The 22,604-nt window shown below is 47.0% G+C and overlaps 4 protein-coding genes across 4 annotated transcripts; 2 read left to right on the top strand and 2 right to left on the bottom strand.

The window, feature by feature from the left end:
• Positions 1-378: 378 nt before the first annotated feature.
• On the top strand, positions 379-731 carry F4822DRAFT_419989 (uncharacterized protein). The gene has a single exon (XM_051459664.1). The coding sequence runs from the start codon at positions 432-434 to the stop codon at positions 654-656; it is 225 nt and encodes a 74-aa protein (XP_051309052.1). The 5' UTR covers positions 379-431; the 3' UTR covers positions 657-731.
• Positions 732-2,212: 1,481 nt separating this feature from the next.
• F4822DRAFT_71283 (uncharacterized protein) lies at positions 2,213-4,070 on the top strand. The gene is made up of 2 exons (XM_051463880.1): positions 2,213-3,602; positions 3,658-4,070. The coding sequence occupies exons 1-2, from the start codon at positions 2,528-2,530 to the stop codon at positions 3,792-3,794; spliced, it is 1,212 nt and encodes a 403-aa protein (XP_051309051.1). The 5' UTR covers positions 2,213-2,527; the 3' UTR covers positions 3,795-4,070.
• Positions 4,071-12,766: 8,696 nt separating this feature from the next.
• Positions 12,767-16,853, bottom strand: F4822DRAFT_419980 (armadillo-type protein). The gene is made up of 2 exons (XM_051459663.1): positions 14,510-16,853; positions 12,767-14,448 (listed from the first exon to the last, which is right to left on the bottom strand). Exons 1-2 carry the CDS (start codon positions 16,748-16,750, stop codon positions 13,042-13,044), a joined length of 3,648 nt encoding a protein of 1,215 aa, XP_051309050.1. The 5' UTR covers positions 16,751-16,853; the 3' UTR covers positions 12,767-13,041.
• Positions 16,854-17,472: 619 nt separating this feature from the next.
• On the bottom strand, positions 17,473-21,772 carry F4822DRAFT_71228 (cortical protein marker for cell polarity-domain-containing protein). Its single transcript, XM_051463879.1, has 2 exons — positions 18,064-21,772; positions 17,473-18,008 (listed from the first exon to the last, which is right to left on the bottom strand). The coding sequence occupies exons 1-2, from the start codon at positions 21,533-21,535 to the stop codon at positions 17,776-17,778; spliced, it is 3,705 nt and encodes a 1,234-aa protein (XP_051309049.1). The 5' UTR covers positions 21,536-21,772; the 3' UTR covers positions 17,473-17,775.
• Between the last annotated feature and the right edge of the window lie 832 nt (positions 21,773-22,604).

Genomic DNA, 22,604 nt, shown 5'->3' with positions numbered 1-22,604 from the left:
TCGGCTGAACGCGAAGACTACATTGCCGCCACGAATACCATTAGTGCCGGACCGAAGGTAGTAGGCATTACCCACCCTGCTTAAATGCCGTTGGCTTTTTTTTCAATAGCTACCACTAGAAAAAAAAAAAAAAGGAAAAACATAGGAGATAGAAGGAGGGCCAATTTTGGGAGAGACATGACGGACATTTCTCTTCAATGCCATATTTTATCTTACCTATTCATCATCCCTTGATACCGGGACAGTAAAACTCCGGCGTGCTCTTTAGTCATCAACGTGGGCTCAATGATGTCGTGTCTAAGAGCATGGGAGCATGGGAAAAAAAGAAGTAGATGCATGGCCTTTGCTCACTTTTTGAAAAAAAGGAGCCACTTTTGTGGAGTATCTTAAATGTGTCCAATCACTATTTACACACCGCATGACGTAGGTATATGCCAAGACTCCCAGGCTACCTAGGTAGGTTGCTCTTAGCTTCATCCTTTTTCCTACAAAAAGGGAAAGGGTCAGGCATTAGGACAAATGGCAAGCCCGATTGTAAGTACCGTATCCAACCCAGTACATCACCTATAATGTACTTTGCTACACAACGCATACCCAAACCTCTAGTCCATCTCCCAAATATTATTCACCGACTGGTCATGAAAGGAAAAAAATAAGGGACCTAATGACTTATCAGATGGATTCATACTAGACTAAAGTCGCTAGGACCGGCAGAGTGAAAAATACGAAAGACATTGGAAATATAGTAATACATAACCCTGAGGAATAAAAAGAAAGAACCAGGTGATAAAAAACATAGAGTCGGCTTTGTGCTTCCCTCCAGACCCTGCATAACGGCAACCCCCATCCTTCCATCCTCCGCATCAGTGGCGTAAGCTAAGAATGAGCGACGAGCCTTATTATGTATACTAGTACTGGGTACTGTACAATAACAAAAAAAACAAGCAAGGGTTCTCCCTAATAGTGCCCGCCCGTACCGGTACAAGAACAATGAGCTAGTGATTAGCAGGAACGGCGCACCCCCCGTAGCCTTAACCTTTAGACCCTTGCTGTTACCTCGAGGAATACCCTGCCATGTTCTCATCTCCTTTTGTATACCGCACCTACTTTACCCAGTCGATACTGCGGTACCATAGTACCTGCCATAGTACCAAAGTATGTACATACACCACTTTTCTTATTACATGCCTCCTAGTTTATGGCATTTTCCGTACCTCTAAACTCACCCAATTTTTTTTTTCTTTCCTCCTTTGCCTCCGTTATATGTATGTACACATTCGATCCCTGTGCCATTTGTCCCACTCGCCCCAATTTATCACTCTCTCTAATGTGGTTAGAGAGACTCTGATACCTTAGGTACTTCGAATGGCTAGTGTTGGAATCTCCCCTACTCCCCTACTCTTCAACCGCCTAATGCTACTAGTTGACGTACTAGCTGGCCACTCCATCACACCTAAAATATACGACCAGCCGAAGAATAATAAGAGGGACAATCTATGTATGTAAAGGCCCTGTTGCCATCCTGTTTTCCTTGCCCGTGCCTCTTCTTCCCGTTTTCGCCATCTTACCACGCCTTGTAAACGAAAAACGGCGACATATCACACATCTCGACGTCAGTCGACTACGATAATAATAACGACACCGTACAACGTCATATTACAGAACTCAACTCACCTCCTGGTTGGCTTCCCACTCATAACAAAAACAATACATACCTCTTAGTGGACCATATACTCAGATCAGCATATCGTGCTGCGAGTGCTTGCCTGGGTTACCTGTAACAAAGTACCAGAAACTCACTCGACTTCTGTGTACATCTGACCTCCCGGATATCTGGCCGCTGCTGATCTTGTACTGTTCGGTCTTGAAACGAGCCACCGAACTCCACATTCTCATGATCAGTCAAGACCTAAAACGGCTGCTATCAAATTGGACACCATCTTTTCAAATTTCAGCCCCGGTTCGATCTTTTTAATATCCTACCCTACCGTGCTCTGTGCAGCACCCTACAGTGTATCCAACCCTGCCCCGACCTGCTTTAGTACGGGACATTGCACTGTCGATCAATCTGTTCACCGTCGTCACTGGACTGAACTGTAGGCTAAGGACATTTGGTTCCACCTGTCCCAATTGCTGGAGAGCGTTAAGCTTTGGACGACTGAGCTGGTTCTGAAAAGTACCGGCTGGCCCCAGCGTGTACCTTCGTCCGACAGTTCGGGGGTTCCTGGTCGCATACTTCCTGAAGTGTCCTGCCAAACACACTTAAGGCTCGCTGATCCCCCTCCCGTAGCTCGTGACGGATCTTCTTCACTGGATCTTGAGAGACAAGTCACCGCCTCGGCAAGGTGACACGAATCTGTCCCCTTCGGGATCCCGCATCTGATCAGCGAACTATACAACTTCCTTATCTTTATATTATTTTTTTTTATACACGCGAGGAGGAAAAAAAATAGGAGTTTGGTCGAAGTGTTGGAAAGCTTGATTACTTCCAACCCTTTACTCTTTTCTATGATATATTGTGTCGAAGATGACTATGACTCTTGATAATCAATCACGACTCGGGGCCCTCAACTTCGACCACATGTCTTCCTACTCCAACCCTCCGCACTTCTCCAACCCGTGGGCCGCGGGCTCGTCAAACCAACATGGCAGTCACAGCTTGTACTCACAAGGACTCAATGCCAACTTGGGTGGCCTCGACTCTATGGCTAAGCAGCATGCCGCGCGGACAGGTCCCAGTAGCAGTGCCTCAATGGCATCGTATGGGAGTATCCCGGTGACGGCATCTTCAGCAGGTAGCTCTCTCATGGCGGACCTCTATGGACAGCAGGACTTACTCAATATGCCGCAAGATCTCTTAAATTTGAACCGAATGCAAACCACGTCAGCCGCTTACGGAGAGTCGGCGTACGCGACAGCGACGGCGGCTTCTCCAGTGAATGCGACGTACTCGGCGTCGCCGAGTTCTTACGATAGCGTGTCCGGGTACGCCCCGGCGCCCATGCGCTCAACGTTCGCCCTCGCGCCAGACGCCGATAATCGAAGGTATTCCCAATCGTCAATTTCTTCACTCCCAATGGTCGATCCCGGCTCAAGCGATATGTCCCGCTCTCACCGGAATTCATTGGTTGACATGAATCACAGAGGTCTTCAGAACGATGATCGGAGGAGTTTCGCAGATGCTCTCGACGCTGGCCAAGGCATGTTGGCCATGAGCCAAGAGACGCCGCGAGCCATATACCCTCCCGGTAACCGTGGTAGGGGTTCCGCCGACTCTTACGGATTTCCATCGACGCATTCGACAAGTTCCTCAATTTCCTCGGCGAGTAATTATGGTAGTGGGTATTATGCAGGATCAGTCGATTCGTCGGTTAGTGATTATTCGACGGCAGGTTCTGACATTGAGTCTGTTACCTCCCGAACGCTGCCTCGGCCGAATCTAATGACCCAACCCCCACCCGCGCCTCAGTCGATGATGGGGTCGTTTAGCTCGAAAGTATCGTCGAGCACCCAAAAGAAGCACAAGTGTAAAGTCTGCGACAAAAGATTTACTCGGCCGAGTTCTCTACAGACCCATATGTATAGTCACACAGGCGAAAAGCGTAAGTGCTTCATGGGCGCGCTCAATTGGATTGGAAACTGACATGAATTATGTAGCCTTCTGTTGTGAAGTGGAGGGATGTGGAAGACACTTTTCAGTTGTATCGAATTTGCGGCGACACCGGAAGGTACATAAAAACGACGCCAAGTCCGACGCTGGATCCGAAGATCACCACGATGATCACTCCGACTAAAGTAAAAAAAAAAGCATTTAAGAAGTACACACTTCGATGACAAAAATATGTTCGATTGTGCGCAAGGTTACGATTTAGAATTGTTTTACGATTGTCCTTGTTATGCGGATACCTCATGTTGACTCACGTTTAAATTGGTCTCATGGTTTTAGAGGAGACCAATTGCCAGCATTTTTATTATTTTCCCGGCCTGATGCTACCAAAAAATTGGGTTGCAGGTTTTTTACGTCTCTTGTACGAAGGCATCATTATCATCGAAATTCGTTTGCGCTGCTGGTTGGAGTGATATCCAGGAGAGTTTGATGAAGCGCTGGGTGCATGGATGAGCTTATAGATCTGGGTGGGCTCATTTTATGGCATTGTTCCGTTGCCTTTTCTTCGCGTCCATCGCTCGTGGCTACCAGTTGGGTTGGGTCTGGCCACACATATCGACATGTCTGGGGGGGTATTTGGAATTGCTTTATTGTTTGTGTTTTCCCCTTGAGGTGATACCCTCACAGACGGCGTTACGGTTCATAAGGGGTGGCTTCATGGGTTGGGTGTGAAGATCGCATGCATTCGTTTTACATCGAGAAGTTGGCAGCTGCCTATGGCGTTTCGCAGAGTTCCCGTGGCAAGCAGCTTCTTGGAGCGAGAAAAAAAAATAACAGGCCAAAAGTGACACGGAAGAGCGAGAGCGAAGAGAAGACAACTTGTATTATTAGCCACGCTTCGCATATACCCTTGGAAGGCAGAGCATTCATCCTCGACGTTGAGGAGCCTCCATCTTGATGTCTTCTCGTCGAGGAAACCTACATTCGCTCCTGCCTCTGTAATCTAATTGTTGATATATACTAAACCTGGGTTTTCTATGACATATTTTTCAATGTTTCTGTTTGCAAGTATATCCTATGTTTGCCTCCGAATTGGTACGAAATCCTCCCTACCATCTATGGTCTGACATTATAGCGAAATCGGCTTGTATAATTTCTTCGGACCCATATTGTATTCCTACACGCTACATCTATAGTATGTGGGCAGCAGCAAGATGGGTATCTTCAGATAATGTGGATATGTATATATAGTACGATATCTGCCTAACCGGCTGGGCGAGCTGGGGAAACCTTGCCTCAGTATACCGATCTGACGTTTTACTCGTCTACTCCGACAGGTTCAGTACTCTACTCGGGATACCCGAATGGAATGCATTCCTGGTAATGTAGGTACCGCGATGGATGAAGGAACCCATTCCAAAATATTACATGGACTAACCTATCCTACATGCATACATATACATGTAGTACGTAGATATGTACCTACGTCTTAAGAAGATGGTTCCACTTATACAAATACATCGCCATTAATGTAATACATACGTACGCACATACATCCTCTTTACTCACCAACCAACGACGAGCTCTCAATTTTCTTCTCTTACTTCCTCCCCATCCCCGTAACTGACTAACAATGATTCCCATTTCCACTTTATTATCCATCCCATCGGTTACGACTTAGATGCCGTACGTACATACACACGCATATACACATAGGTATCTACATACCCATTACCGTTTGTTGTTGCTCTTACGATATTCCAGCCTCTTTACTCGTCAGATAATAGAGGGGAGAAAAGATCCATCCTACCTATTTCGTGCGTTGTACAGACACACACTTTTGATGGTCTCCCACACATTACAACACCGCAGTCTCTTACTGCCTACCACTCGCGCTTCCACGCTCACCCCATACGCATACATACTGGCTCGCACCCACACATATTTCGTGTAGAAATGTATGTATGCAACCCTAAATTACGTCCCGTCGGTGAACAGATGGGATTCGCAGTCGCAGGACTTCGCGAAGACCATATTTGGTAAACCACTTACGAAAAGGTATCTCCGCCTTCTCTACTTGGATCCCGGCTCTGCAAGATATCGTATCGTATCATACCTAATCCATATAAATCCATATCACACGCACAACCTTCCTTGCCCTCCTTGGCCATACATAATCTATATACGACATGCTTCGGCGTAGTTTCTAGTTAACTAGTATATAACTAGTGGATAACAGTATAAGACCAACTTGGATAAAAGGGTAGTTTAGGTAGGTTTAGTTTGAGGTAAAAAAGAAAGCAATTCCTATTTAGGCCGGCCCTATCCCTCTTTCTCCTCCACCGATCGTCGTCGCTAACAACTTTTAGCTATTTAAGCTAGCCCCGTTTCTGCCCGTCCACATGCACATAAACGTACCTAGTACGACACACTACGTCTGTAGCGTATGTACGTATTTGCGTAGAGTACGTAGCTCGACTTGACAGCGGCTCTTCCCCTCCCTTTTTTTTTTACTTTAGGTACCTAGGTTACTTAGTTAATCCACCTAAATCCACCAAGTCCACCTACCTAGGTACCACCCCTTCAGAACATGAAACACGCTTAATGCTGCGACGCTACTCTAGTGCGCCGCCTAGCGTAAGTACCGGGCTCCTCTATTACCAAGTTATCGCCATTTCGTCGTTGTATTTTGGTAGTATATAAGCAAGAAAAAACCGGAATCAAAACGTCAACCCGTACCGCCCAAGTAGGTAACTAACAAACCACACCCCCAAATTTCTATCTCTACCTGGCCGCCTACATAACCTACCAGCCTACACACTATCTTTTACTAGACTAGTGGTTATCCCCTGGGAGGGGGTTGGTTCCATACGAGGCTGTTCGTTCATTAAAAACACATAAAAAATCGTATCATTATGACTACCTACGGCTGAAGTTCCTTGCGTAGTCCTGCTTATCCCCCGCAGCCTCGAGTAATTTCTCCACGGCGCCTATCTCGACTACTCCTTTTTTCTTAGAAGTAAGCTTTTTCGTCTCTCATCTACACTGGTTTACTGGATACCGCGGTTGTTCTCTGCTCATAATGGGGGGAAAAGTTGCCCACGATCCCTTCCTAGATGGGCTCGGCGACTTTGTTCTCGCTCCACAATGAGAATCCGGAGAGGGTAGTTGTACCTACCTATTACGGACAGACGCGGCTGACCTGAGAGCGGGCGGACGAACAAACGACGTCAGCAAAGAGGTATCAATATCATCCTGCTTTTATAACCTACCTAATCTAGGTCTGTTTTTAGCAGCTTATTTAGCAAAAAAAAAAAAAAAAGCCATGTTATCATCTATCACTTTGGGAATGACATAGAATAAGTGTAGACAACTAAGAAACACAACATGGGCTTGCTTATGTGTCACTTTGCCTCGGAAGGCAAATAGAAAAGGAAATATGATAGGAATGGGGAATTGATGGAGACACCACTTGAACTCTGAGACTACACAGCCATCAAGGACCGTGTGTGAAGATCCCTACCAGCTGTTTCGTAGGCCCAGCGCGGAGACCCTGATGGCACCTTTCCACGTGAATGGTGCCTGGATACCCGCTACCTACCGCAAGACTCGCACCGGTGCAAATATGAGATTGTGGACTTGGGAATTCTGTGCTAGCGACACAGAATTGCCTACCGCATAGACGGAGATGGTGGTACGCGTTTTCTGTGTCTAGGGAAAGATTACCCCATCTTTTGAACTCATCGGTGACACGCTTAGTGGTCAAACCAGGACCATGGTTCTTTTCATTCATCATACTGATACTGGTCCTGTTTACTTACCTGCGAACAGGACTTAACTAAAGGCCCGATTCTGTAACATTAGACGGAACCCTGTTTAATGGGGGAAAGAAAAAGCGGATTCTCCGTTGGGATGGGATAATAAGAGGTCCCCTTCGATGAGAGAAGAGGGGACCTGCTAGATGGGCAATGGATGTTTCTCATGGCGAATGTGAGGGCGATACGTAAACGTGCCGCTGACGACAGCGAGGACACCTCATCCAAACCAATGAATCGGGTTTGCTTTTTATTCACTTGCCCCATTTTCTCCCTATCGGGTGCCACTCTGGCGCAGAACTTATTGCGCCGGAAGCGATAGGCCGGGGGCGGATAGTAAAGCAGAAAAAAAGAGGGAGGGATACCCAAAGCAAGGAGAGGAGAAGAGATACAGAAAGAGGGGGTGGAATAGAAGCTCGATATGGCAGTTTTGGGGGAATTGGTATCACGGATGGTTGTATGCTAGCTAGCGAGAAGAAGGCTGGTCTCGAGATAGAGAAAGCCGGTCCAATGGGCCAAGCTACCCTTAGAAGAAGCGTCCCGCCCAATGACGACACAGCTGATAGTTGAGCGCCTTATGACGTCGGTCCAGTGCAAGGGTCGGCTACAAGTCGAACATTTCAATTCGGCGAATCTTGTCCAATGAAAAAGGGGCCAAGGACAAAATAGTTGGCTACGGTAACAAGCTAGAAAGCATTGGCCAGGTGCTGGTAAACTACCAAAAGCCAAGACTTCTCATCGTACAGCCACATGTACAGGACGCTGTGATCTTCAGGGTCCTCCTTTGTGCAACAAGGTCCGCGGGGAGACGGGCGCTTTTCTGGTGGAGGACCGCACGTTCATCTTCGCGTGATTGGGTAGTGAAACTAGACTCGAAATATTCTGTATCTTCTGGATTGGTTCTTTCTTTCTCCAGGTTGTCCCGACCCCGTCCTGCGAAGACGTAGTAACACCCGATATTTGTCGTAGGTGATGCAATCTGGGGTTCATGGGATTCTCTTTTTTCGCCACTTTCGAAATCGAAGGGGGTATGCCGTGCGCATGTTGCTGTTTATATAAACAAGTTATAATGCGACAAGAGTGCGGCTTAGACGAATCCCGTATCATGCCGTTGGACTGGGGGGGTTTTCTATCTCAGGCATGCATAGGGGACCCCCCCTGGAATGGCGGATGAGATGAGATTCCTTGAAACAAAACCACAGATGACCCGTCACCCGCACCCAGGCTATGGTAAGATTGTTTTAGGTACCTTCTTTTTTGTTTTGAAGATACAAACCCATTACTGAGTGTGTAATACACTTGAACATACCAAGAAAAGAAAAAATGGCCAAGCTTTTGCGAATGTATCCGTTGACGCGTCCACGGCCTGGAAAAGCGCATACATACGTAGTGCACGTAACGTACGTAGTATAGAAAATGGCATTGTACATACCTGAGAGGAGGGGGGAATTAGGTAGGTATTTTACCCTTGGGTAACTGCGGTGCCATCTATCTCGCATGACGACCTCCACAACTAGCTTTTTTCCGCAGTGCCGTCCTCCTTCCCCATGGAGCATACGTTTCAAGTCCTCCCACTGCCGGGCTCGATATATTGGAAACCCCCGTTCCATGTTTATAGCCGTGGGTCTCTCCAACCTCTTAAAAATCATCGAACCCGGAGAGTCGCATTTGCGCCAACGGTAGACGACGCAGAGAAGCTAGAGATGGTGGTTTGGTTCATGTCCATATTTGAGTCCACAATGGTTGTCTGGGAGAAATAATAAATAATTATAATAATGGAGACAGGCATGTCCGCTCCTCCATTCGACAGTGTGTCGGATCTACTAGTAAGTTAGAGGGGCTGGGGTGGGAGAGGAATTGCGAATTTTGGCGCAATTTTGAGAGCGGTCGTTGGGAATTGCCCTTGGGGGCGGTCAAGCGAGCTAAAAGGATGACATCATTTTGCAGGATTGTTTTCTTGCTTAGATCCAGCGCCGGATTTTGATTGGATATTACCCTGGTTGTGGCCCCACACCCACATGTGCAGGGGAGTTCATAGCCTACCTAAATATTGACAGGGATAATTGGAACTAAGATTACTCTACATACACCCCTCCTTCTTCTCTGCTGCCAACCACGTATCGTAACATACTCGCATTTATAGGCTGGTACTTGGTTCTCCACAGCGGAATGTGCATACAACGTACAGATGCGGCAGAATTCGGACACTCTAAATTCAATTGTAACTGCCCTTTCCAGCCCCGGATACACCAGTTTTGCTGTAAGTTGCAGAAGTATCTTTGTATATTTCAGAATATTGTACAGTACATCCGCAAATACCTACATGTACTTTCATGTATGTATGTATGTAGGTACAAATATACTTCTATATGTGTGTGTAGAGTAGTATACGTAGTCCATGTAGTATACGAATTGATTAAAATGTCAAGTGCCTACATATTCTTCATAATGGACATTGGTCAAATGCCATGTTTTAGAGCCATGGGAATGCATTTGTTACGCATTGGACCCTTTATCAAAATTGACTGCCATTCCCTTTTTTTCTTCTTTCATTTCTACATACACTATATTATTCTGTCTTATACGCGTACATATATATGTATGTGAGGGCATCAACTACCCTGAGTACATGCAATACGTACCCAATGTATCTGCTGTATGTAGGTTCGCAATCTTCCGAACAGGTATCTCACTGTAACTATACAATGGAGATATAGACCACATACAAAGTACTTGTACTACACACACATTTACGTATACACAGATACACTACAGGGTAATATATATATCTAGATATATTAGCTAATATTTTATGACTTCCTATCGTGTCTATGTCTCGGACAATTCCCATATTGGTTATTCTCTTCCTATCGTCCAACACAAACATAACGACCATATATAATACATACATACAAACACATATACGTACAAATGCGGTATACACCTCCCCTCCCCCTCCCCCTCCCGCTCGATACCTGTGTAATAGTCTCTTATGCTAAGTAATTAAGTAATATAATCAAATAATCAATCTCGCTAATTACATCCTACCCTCTGCTGGGCATGTCGACTGCAACTTGGGCTGGCTGGATGGTTAATTGATTTGATTAATTGATTGATTTGAATTCCTCTTGCTGCGACTCTTCCAAACAGAGTCGTTTACCTAGGCGAGTGGACTTTTGTTACTCCTTCATAGGTTACCATATAATAGTATTGGGGTTTTATCTCATCGCGTCTTGTTCGCTCTGTGGCATACTACTGGCTCCTCCATCCTGAACTTCACCGCCTCTTGTTCAACAATATGCACGAACGACGGAAAGTGTCGCCCTGTCTCTCCATCTAAGTGGACGGGACGGGGCTCGTCCGTCCCTCGAAGGAACCCGGGGTTCCTTGTCCGTGTGAGCTGACTTGCTCATGCACCACTGCCGATCCCTACCGACTATGTGCATGGTCAGAGTCGCATACCGAGCAAGATATAGTATCTTAGTTATGTAAATGGATGTAAACATCTACGCTATGTATCCCAAGTACCGCTACCCCCAGTGCCGGATCCTGTGTATTGTACATACTACGTACATGTATCCAACGCACGTGAAGGAGGATCCCGCCCCCAGCCCAATAACATGTCCCCCCTTACCATAGTGGCGTACCTTTCCTCTTTACACTACGGTTCAGACCGCTTGAGGTAACGTAAGAGAGAAGAAAAAAAAGGATATCGTATCAGAGACCTGCATATGTAGTCTCTCGAATACTGTGTTCGCCTCTTCGGAGTTCTGAACAACTTGTCAAAATAGCAAAATATTGCCTTCCATACCTCCGCTCATGTCCGTCCGGTTACCTCGATGAGGAAATAAGTTGGTTCCAACAAGAGCCAGAGTCAGACATCTTGGCGCTTACTACTAGTCTTGCCTAAGCCTCAAGGGAAAAGAAAAAAAGGGGGGAATCACGTAATCGCGAATCTAATGTAAGGGGGACGAACTATGGAGAAGGGGGGTGCGGCATCGCACACTACTGTTTGCTCGTTTCCTTTGATGTCGAAGTAGTAGCACCATTGAAGGCCCAAACCGCTGGTCCGTAGATCTAGATAACTAAAACTTGTAGGGTACTGTACGTACGTAACGCGGGATAGGCACAGCATTGCTGCTCGCCGTTCCAGAGCGCTGGATTCTTTCGGAATTCGGAAAAGGGGTCGAGAAAGCTCTAAAAAGAATGCTGAGACGACAGTCTTTTCTTGCCATTTCCTTTTGAAGTAGATGATAAGCCTTGCACTACCGGTTGATCGACAGGGCCGCGTCGCGTGGTTTTGTTCTTTAGGGAACCTCAAATTCTGGGGAAGTAGAGATGATCTCTCGTGGTGAGAACACAAGATCAACCTGACGAAACCGTAATACGAATTGTGATCATCGAAGGAAGTTTTCTGGAATTCCTTCGAAGTCTTAGCATTTGGCAATGATCTCTGAATGATCTGTGGCACCTGTTGAACGTCGTACGCTTGCTACTGTGTACAGTAAGTACTACTGAATTTCCCTGTACTAACATAACTCCGAAGAGTTCAGTGTTGGTAGAAATCAGTTCAGCATCAAACTCGTACGTGTGACGAGGCTTTCATACGTTACCAAAACTTACCCAAATACCTGGAATTTATCATGAACACTTTAATGTTTGAGAAATATGTGAAATGATACCATTTCTATGTACTTGCGACACTCTGCATCATGATAAGTTTGTAAGTCCTGCCGTTTTCAAGGGAGCTCCTAGAATTCCGTAAGGAGTAACCAATCTCGTGCGCCCCTAATGTAGAGAGGTCGGACTTCCGAGATTGTTTACTCCCCATCACACGCCCCCGATAACAGTGTCGCGAAGGCCAATCGCCGAAAGCATCTTTATCGTAATAGAGTAAACTTAACAATCATATCAGACCGAATGACCCCTATATGTCGTACTAGAAAATGGCACGCGGGGGCAGATAATCCCAGGAATATGGTTATCACATTATAGCCGTCGTACCTATAAAACCTGTGAGACCAATTGGTAGCTAATTTAGTAAGGGAACGGCTTCAAGACCCATCTCATAGCTACTTGGAGAATAACGGTCTAATGAGGTTGATAGTATGATCATGGCGTGGTTCGGATATCAAACTGCATGGGGACCACACCACTCGCTTCTCAAAACAGTCTTCTCCATCAACGTAGACTCCTCTATCTGAATCGCACTAGATTTACTCGGCTATAGTTACTAGGTTGTTCATATTTACTATCCCTGATGGTTTCGGCGTTAGGTCGTTCTACTGGTATCTCAGTCATCAGGGTATCAATTCGGAGTACATATTCACAGCAAAGTCTAGAATCAAATTAAATACCCTTTTTTAATGCCTAACTACGGGACTGTACACCAAAAAATGCCACTAAGTAATGCTACCGAACGAAAAATGAAAGGCAACCATTGTGCTGTATCCCGCTAACAATACTCGCGACCACCATTGGTCCCGGACTTTGATGTATCCCTTGGCACACCACAAAAAGGAATTTTAGTTCTCAAATATATTGTACACCACCAGCTAGAGCTCGGAGCTAAGGTTTGGCTAATAACACTGCCTCCTGTTGTCCGTGTTGAAACGCATTCTATAGCACAATCGCCAGTTCGGGCCTGTCGATACCCTCTTCGTTAAGGTTGGGGTAGTAAGGTACCATTGCGTCGGCTGCCTGTACGTACGCGTCATTGTAGAGCCTCCAGTAAGGCTGCCGTACCTTTCGAGCTGGGTGGAACAACCCCGCCCAGACGTAGTTCAATACTAAACCAGGTCCAACAGCCATACGGATGGCCTCAATCGCTTCGACGATACGGTCGATAACGTGTGGACTGGTTTCGAATAAGTTAGGCCAGAGAAGGTTGAGCAGATGTACCATAGCATCTTCGCACCCTAGACCAACCACACCGAGCGCAATGTGCTTGACTACTGACGCCGCTGTCTGTCGATGTACTTGGTCACGGTCGATCAAGGCATCTTCTAGTAGCGGCGTGACTGCGTAGACGTAATCCTTGGCCATTTCTCCGATGTACTCGAAAAGGAAGGACAATGACTTGAGTACACCATTCTGTACGTTGAGTTCAGGAACGCGGTACTCATTCATCAGAGCGGGGAGGACAGTGAAGGGAGCACAGGTCTCAGCAACGATACCGATTGCAACAGCTGTGCAAACTCGGGACTGTCGTTCCTGAACTCGAAGATTGTTAAGAAGGGTAGCCAATACATCCTGCGGTCCAATAGCCTTTGCAATGAAACCAAATGTGTTGTTGGCTGCTCTTCGGATACCTTTCTTGTGTGCCTTCAACATGTCTAGTAGTTCGAAGCAAATTCGCATCCATTCTCTTGCATTGACACTTTCTGGTCCACGATCAGCGATTCGACCGACAAGATCGATCGTATTCTCTTGCACCTTTTCGTGACGGTTTCGTAGAATAGGGGTAAGACGGGGTAAAAGATCCTTGATGGGAGGCTGCATTTGGCTGATACCGACGACAGTAACAATGCTACGAAGCGCCGATAGGATAGAACCAAGAACTTCGGGATATTCTTCTCCTAGGTATTCGTATAGGACAACACCTAATTTGCCCATAAGTGCATCCTCGCCGCATTGCTTCATGACGATAGCAATTCTACTAATGAGATCTGCGGCTTGCTGACGAATTGTTGCGGATTTGTTGTTGAGACGCCAAAGGATGGTTGACACTATTTGGGGGAGATATGGCTTGCAACGCGTGCCTAGAGCGTTGACGACTGTACCGAAACCGTTGAGCATAATGATATCTTCGACGCTTTGCTCCTGGAAGGAGTGTAGAATACCATCGATGAGTCGTTCTTCTAATCTTTCTCCTATATCTGCAGCTCCCAGACTAGCGACCACCTTTTCGACAGTCTCAACAGTCATTTTGCGGTACGCTTCACTTTCGTCCTTGAGGTTGCCGACAACTCGCTCTAGGATTTCGCTGACACCAACCTTCTGGCCAATATCGACAGTGGTTTCGACCTGTTATCAAAATGTTAGCGACCGTTGAAAAAATTAAATGTTTAATGAAGTATTGACTTACCACCTGTCGGTAGTTTCGCTTATCAAGAGCCATTCGTCGGACCCAGAAACTCTTGAAGAACTCATCTAGAACGTGCTCCTTGAGGTAACCAGCTGTCACACCCTCAGTGCCCGCACATTGAGAAACAACCTTCAACACCACCTTCTTCATCTCTTCGTCTGGAGATGAGAATTCTCGGAGGAGAATGTCCATTACTTGTGAAGTGTAGTAATTGGCGTACTCTTCGTCCATAAGGGGAATGATATAACCGACAGCCTTGAGGAAACCAGCGAGACCTTTTCCTCGCTGCTTCCGGGCACCAGTCCATAGAGGGTTTAAGATATCGTCGAAACTTTCAATACCGTAGGGGTTAGAGGCTTCAGCGAGAGCAGCAATGGCCAAACTAGTCACTGTTCGTACTTTGGTTTGTTCGTCGTTTAGATTTGGACCTATGCAGTCTACAAGCCCCTTGAGATGGGGTAGAACAGCACATCCCATGAGAATAGGAATCTGTTGCACGATCTTGACACCAGTGTGACGGGCTTGCCATGATTTCTTGCTTCGGCATACAGCACGAAGGAAAGGCAAAAGTGCAGGTATACCCAAGGCTGAGGCTACAACTGCAAAAGCTCTGGCGGTTGTGTTTCGCACGTACTCGTCGACGTGGTCGATATCCGGCCTCATCGTGCTGATCATTGTGGCTAGACCAGCAGCCTTACTAAGGTTGGAAATAATCTCTCGACCCTCCACTCTCGCATAGTAGTCTTGGTCAATAAGAAGCGGTTCGATAACGACTAGAATCTTGTGAACGTAAGGGCGAACAAGGTCATCAAGCTTCCAGAGGATACGGTCGATGACTTTGACAAGTAGATGGCGTTCCTGGTCTTCCAATGTCTTTTCCATTAGAAGGGGAAGAATCTGGTTGAAGAGGGGACCGGCACCAAATTGCCTTGCGTTGTCGGTCAGTTGTCTGAGAGCAGTCTTTCGCATAGGCGGTGTTCCGTTCTTGATCTTGAGGAGAAGCCTCATAATCTTTCGTTCTTTTAGTTCGTCCACGCTTAAGCTGTTCTCATCGGAGCCATCTGCTAGTTTACCGAAGTAGGCCATATCTTCTTGTTTGAAGAATTGAAGTTCTCCAACACCAGGGATTTCCTTAGGCATCTGGCTTCCCCCTAATCTGGAGCTCTCTGGATCCTGCATCATAAAGCCACTGTAGCTTGGCGGCAGTGGCGTCGCTGTAACTCTATGGAGAGGGGGGGCAGCAGAATATCCTGAAGGTGGTTCGAGGATCTTGAAACCCTGCTCTTCGCCAGGAAGTAGTGTGTTTAACTCTTCATCGCTAAGGATACCGGGAGGGCCGGACATATCTGCTTTAACGGCGCCAACTCCAACTGAGGATGTATGCATCGGTGTTACTAAGCCACTGTTACCAACAGGAGTGGCAGACGGTGCTTGATCCCACCTTGACCTCTTCTTAGCTCCATCGGGAGCACCAGCAGCTGCCAGTGATGGCGCTTGATCCCATCTAGACCTTTTAGACTTGCTATCGTTAGACTCTGATGAAGGCTCATCTACGGCCGTCGAAGCTACATCCCATCTCTTCTTGCGCTTTCGTCCGGCCGTTACGGCCTCGGTGGATCCTGCCTCCGCGTTCTCTTTATCGCCGTCTTTAAGCGTTGCTTGGTGATCGTCGTCGGTATCTTTTCCTTCCCGCTTCGCTTGAATAGCGCGCTTAACGCGTTCTTCTTCCCTCTCGACCTCTCTTCGTTCCATAATATCTCGATATGTATCGCCCTCCTCGGCGGCGCCGCCTTGGCGGTTGAAGGCATCGGCTCTGGTCGGGGTGAGAACGCGATCGAAGCGACGTTTCTGGTAGTCAGTCTCGCGATCGATGATTCTGGTGCTATTTTCGCCTCTACCTGCAAAAGGGTCGTCTTCTTCGACTCCATTTCCATGCGCGAATTCATCGATCTGTGCACGTGTCGCCGTGTACTGGCCAACTAGGCGACGCGAGTTATCGGCATCTTCCATCTCTTCATCTTCGCCATCGGCGGGGGGAATGGACGTGAGATATCCCGCATATTTGTCATCTCCATCGCGATCGTAGAGGTCGGTGTCGAAGGACTCGGTAAGCTTTGCCTTGGTTGAGGAATCGGATCGCTGGTTCTTAGGATCGCGGCCGCGTGAGCCTTTCTTGGCAGCAGCAGCAGCGTTCCGCTCAGCCTGAAGCTTTCTAACGGCCTCGAAGTCAGCGTCTGCCATGGTGAAGAATTCAACCGGACGCTGTCTTGACCTTTTCTTAGATGGAAGCGGCGAAAGGAAAGGCTGGTTGATGGCGAACGAGATTTCATGCGCTGACGAAATGCTAAGGTGATTACTGGTCGACCTGATAACAAAAAAGGCGAACTACTTAGCTAAGCTAGGACCACTCAGCTGGGATCAAATAGCCACTAGACCTAGTTCGGAATAATTAACATAATCTGAGGCAAATTAATGTGGCTGGTGTGACTAAGCTAAGGTACGTAGGTACATGGTCAAAAACCAAGAACATAGAATCAGGTCAGCGAGTTGATCAACTGTCATGTATTGAGAATCTGCCTCCAAATAGTCACGTAATAATAAGTTTAAGAGGCACTACTACAGGGCCAAAAAATAGTTTCAACAGCCACTCAATAGATTAAATACGTACGTAACTATCACCGGACTGGCGTAGATGGCTGCTATAACTGCGAGCCAAGTTCGACTCATCCCATCTTCTCCCCAGATATCTGGCTTGCGTATACCTTTCTCTTTCAATCGAAGACCTCCGTACCGAATATCTCGACCATTTCCTCTCAAAACAATACGAACCCCTTATCTTCTCCGGCTACTCCGGCAGGACTAACCCCATCAGCAGTCGGGGGACGAGACTGCGAGGCACTTTTAGAATATACAAAGGACGGTAGTGAAGGCTAGCTAATAACACATGGGTGGGTGAAAACTAAACATGTAAACATTAAGATGGTTGGCGGCGTCGTAACTCGTAAGAACGCCAAAGATTAGTATAATCCTTAGCGGATATTTTCTTTTTATCTCTCCTCCTATTCATTCGCAACGACAGGTCGGCCTGTAGGCCTGTCGGCTGGGTATCTCTGGTATAATATAGCTTGTCTGATTGCACAGAAATCAGGTCTGGCACTGTTTTCTTCTAACAGTGATATTCGACATGTCTAATGAGTCGATGGTGAAATTGCTTCTTATCCAAAGCGTGGTTGCTCCTATTTCATGGCACTAAATGGTACCATTGCTCAAACTTGAGGCACTCCCGGTCTACCTTGGTTTAAGGATTGAAGAAGCTCATGCGGTGGTATTCGTTGCATACCACTACCGCGATCGAACATCGACGTAGGAGCTGGGATATAACCTTCGCGCTTCTTGCGGTATCGATCTAACGCAAGGCCAGCGAGAACAATGAGAACCATAAGACCTAGGGAGATGGCTAACCCGATTAAGGCAACGAAGACGAGCGGCATACCACCACCTAGAAAACCAGAGTTAGCAAGCTTAGATCTATGGGGCTGGGTTAGCAGACCTACCTTTAGAAGTGAAGAAGTTCTCTTTCTGCACAAAAATGCGGGAGATTGACCCTGTTGTACCATCCGTATTCGATGTGAGTGCGTAGGGTCGGAGTGTTGTGCCATTGAAGATTGCACTTGACGCTGTACCAAATCCAGTTATCGCGATAGATCCTGTCAACAAGAGGACTTGGTCGGAGGCGAGGAGATCTGATACATCATGCGATTCGGTTACCGTGAACATCTGGAGACTGCTGACCACGGTATTGCGGTCTAAGGCGATATTGGCTGACTTCCATGAAGAACCATCATACTTCATCAAGTACGTTGAACCGTTGGATCGAGTGCCGGAAACCCAAACCTGGTTTCTTTCGCTATTTGCGGCAGTCAACGCATTAACGGGGCCCGGGAGCTCGGAGGCGCCCGAGAATTCAGTCCAATGAGAATTGGAAGTATCGTAGGAAGCCAAAGACACTGCCGTGTCGTTAATTGTTAAGTTGCCACCCGCAAATAGAACCGAATCACTCGACCACATCATACAATTGACATCGCCACCCAATTCGAAACCAGGCCGATTCCACTGACTGGAACCGGTACTGAAGAGACAAACACTAGGGCAAGGAAGCGACCCAGCTCTGTCGAATGAGCCACCAACATAGACGTCTCCACTGTTTGGCTTAACAGCAATCGAAGAGACGACTACATTATTACCTTCCAAGCCTGGGGGTTGCGTATTAAATGATTTTGACGCGAGGCTGTATGAGAGGAGACCACTAACATCAGAGCCCTGCACGGTGCCGTTGACTCGCCCACCAGCAAATAGGCTATCACCCTCGATCGCAAGCGCTAGAAACACTGTATCCTGAGACAACTCCGTGCCCAAGCCAGTGACGGTATTGGAATCGGCGCCGTCAATGAAAGCCAAATTATTGATGGTTGACCCATTAGACGCAGTCGCAACGAAACGCCCTCCAAGCACAGTTATGTTCTTATCGTTGTTTTCATAGAATGCACCCGCGACAACGCCAGTGACAGTCTTAATAGCATCCGATAAGCTCGCACGCTTTGAAAGACCGCCCGTCGAGTTGCTGGAATCGGCTGGTGGTTGGATGCTAAGCGGGAAATTGCCAAAGCCACTAGATACGGTCACAGCATCGTTTGCTCGAAGGACCTGGGAGGAGACTGAGCCAGCATATAATGTTTCGTTATCCGAAACCGCCAGTGATGTGGATAGGATACCAGCCAATAGGGGAACTGATGTGTTCAAGTTCTGTAGCCAATTGTTCTGCGATTTGACCCAGACACCAAAGCCCGCCGACTCGGCAGCCTTGTTGTTGCCGAAGGCAAGCAAATGTGTAAAATCTCCCGTCAAAGTGATAACGTCCTCGGTTGTGCTATCACTTAAATTCAATGTTGTTGGCACAATGCTCGTCACAACCCCATCTACACCAGCTCCAAGTGGCGTCCATTTGTTACTCGAGCTGTCATAAACAGCGACATTACTTAGTCCTGCTGAGGAACCGTCTCGCGTATTGTTGAATCGACCGCCAACAAACAATTGGTTCCCACTCAGGTACATCGACAAAACTTCACCGTTTAATCCACCGTCAAGAGCCACAGTCTGGCCTTTGTTGTCGATAGCAACAATGTTGCGGACGTTGTCAGAAGTGAAATTACCACCGACATAGGTTCGGTCGTTAGTAGCGACCAATGACTGCACAGCAGAATCGTCCGAGAATGAGGAGCCAAGCTTAACGAAAGCAGAGCTAGAGAAATCGGAAGTATCAATAGTAGCCCGACTAGGATCATATTCGAATAATCCATTGAGACCACCAGTGGAGTTGATCAGTTCGAATCCGACCCTTTGAGCAACCATGACAAAATTATCGCCAGGGATTGATTGCTGTTGACCAGGAACGGGTGTCATTGTGATACTGGGTCGGAAGGAACTCGAACTAGCGTCAACAGCCCCTATATGAAGTTGATCGTATTTGTCGAACTCATTCGTCTGATACAGGAGCTTACTCTCCAATGTTCGGTTGCTACCACTCGCCGATAATATCCCTGAAACATTAATCTGGCCACGGCTCAGGCATGTGTTGTCCTGACGACAACCAGGTGTATATAATTTGATGATATACTCCCCAGATTCTCTGATGTCAGGATAAAATATCACTGAAGCGGCATCAGAAGCGACAGGCTTTGATAACTGGGCTGACAGATATTCGGAGCTGCTCTGTCCAGATGGGGTTACTTTCCAAGGGCCTGTAGCTGTCGCTGTCGAGGGTGTCGAGGTGTTAGAACAGCTCGGCTCGTTGAAATCATTGATTGCAAAGGCGAAAATATCGTCCTGGAGCAATTGGATACCATCCAGACCACCACCACTGCCGTACCAAGCGGAAACATCAAGTCTGAACCCATTCATCCCTATTGTGTTCACAAAATGGAAATCTTGGAATTCGATTGATGGGTCATCGCTAAGAGGACACTCGCTAGTGCATGAAAGGTTTCGGTTCGTTGCCGGATCGATATATGTGAAGTTCATGATGCCGTTAATCGGCTGCGCAGTGAACCTCCAAGTTCGTGTCCCTCGTCCGTCCTGATGAGTATTCCAGAGCCTGAGTTTGGTGGGCTCGAAGCCGTAGTTAAAAGTAGCCCTCCATGCTCCAGGGGTGTTGTCCTGCAAGAGCCAAGTGTTACCGGTACCATCAGCCCCATCAGTTTTACAAACGATATTCTTTGGGTCACTGAAACCTGTCGTCGATGTACTTTGGTCGGCTTCAATATTCGCACTCGAAAGGTTGATCACTTGGCTGTCACGGGTCTTCGGTGTACTCGTATTTCCAAGGCCACTAAAACTTCCACCGAAGATAATATGGCCGCCGGGCGCCTTTGTAATTGAATTGACGGGTCCATTAAAACCGGCAAATGGCAGGCTTGCCCAAGTTTTTGAAGCGAGCCATGTTATCGCATTCGTTGAATCTTCTGCTCTAAAGCTACCCCCAACATAGACCTTGCCAGCTGAATCGTCACATAACAAGCTGTTAACTTGACCTGAGAGATTAGCTAGAGGTGTGATTTCGGAAGTGTTCGGGTTGAAAGAAGCAATGCCGGGCGATTGCACACCCCCTAAGCTAGTGAAGTTACCACCTAGGATGGCTTGTCCCTGGAACATACACATCGTCTGAATGGATGCATCTGCTTCTAAAAGGCTGGAAAATACCCCATTTGGAAGACGGGTCAAGAGTTGCGCGGATCCGTTCGAATTGAAGGGTTGCTCCGTTTGCCCTTCATATTGATAAAGAGAAATGCCACTAAAATCACCTGCAATTCCAACCCTTCCCAATTGACTCGTGTCGAGATTCGCATCGGGGATTTGGTTGAAAGATATCGCTCTCGAGAGCGAGACAAATGATGCGACAGTAAAAAACCATGAAGACGACGTCGATACGCGACCGTACATGGCGTTAGGTTGGCCAAATGATATCCTCATGGCTGCTTTGGCAAGTGACCGAGGCGACGCGCCCCGGTCTCGATGATATCTGATTTAGAATTCCACTACCAACGAAGCAATCCGTCTTCCAACACAACGCAAACGTCCTATCTTCCACCGGAGTCCATAACCTCGAAGGAATCGAAATATAACGTGCGTATAATAATTAGGTTAGAAGCCGACGGACTCGTTTAGCTCGAATGATATCGTATCGCGACGTGTTTTGATTTTCTTAGCACTATAGTTTGAGACGTGCTAAATTGGCGTTGAAAGCAAACTAAACGAATGAACTTCTAAACGAGATATCGAATTGGCGCGCAGTATTAATTATAATTGCAAATATTATAAATCGACGCTTTTTACGGCTATCGCACTTTTGTTGTCGTTGGCTGATATAAATTGCGTCGTCAGCCCGACTTCCAGGATTTTCTGGGAAATTGAAGTTTCGGGCGAGATTCTGGTACTTGAGCGTGATATGGTTGGAATGGGCTGTGCTATTGTAACCGAACGCCTACGGGAAGTACCTAGAGTGTGTTGTCACTTAGTGTGGGGTGGTACCTGCACTGGTACCTTATTAGCGTCTTCACCTAAATCTTCTAATAATTTCCGTCAATTTTTCACCCGAAAAGACAGGGTTCTGCATAGACGCAGCCAGGCAGCCAGGTGAGGACAGGGCGTGGCTATTGAAACAATGACACAAGATCTCCGTCCTATGTAGGAATTGAAAAGAGACAAATAACAGATATTATGCTGTACGTATATATGATACGTCTGACTCGACAACAACAAGATACACAAATGGGAATAATGAGGAGGTGGGATGTTACTCACCAATTTTCGATACCTTGGGTAGGCATGCACAATGCGACAGTCAACCGATCGTGTCACTCCAGAAGATGGACGTGTTGCCAACCGTAGTACCCGAGTGATATTAATGCCTTCTCACAACTAGGCCGCACAAAATCCCAATTTCCTCCTAATTCGTTTTGCCTTGTTTTTTTTTTTAATTGTTTGATTAGGTGCCTAGGATATATGGCCTTGACAACGACAGGGACTAGCCCAAATCTTG

Source organism: Hypoxylon trugodes, assembly GCF_022578975.1.
Source record: "Hypoxylon trugodes strain CBS 135444 unplaced genomic scaffold F4822scaffold_11, whole genome shotgun sequence".
NCBI classification, from domain to species: domain Eukaryota; kingdom Fungi; phylum Ascomycota; class Sordariomycetes; order Xylariales; family Hypoxylaceae; genus Hypoxylon; species Hypoxylon trugodes.
This window is presented reverse-complemented; position numbering and strand designations above follow the sequence as displayed.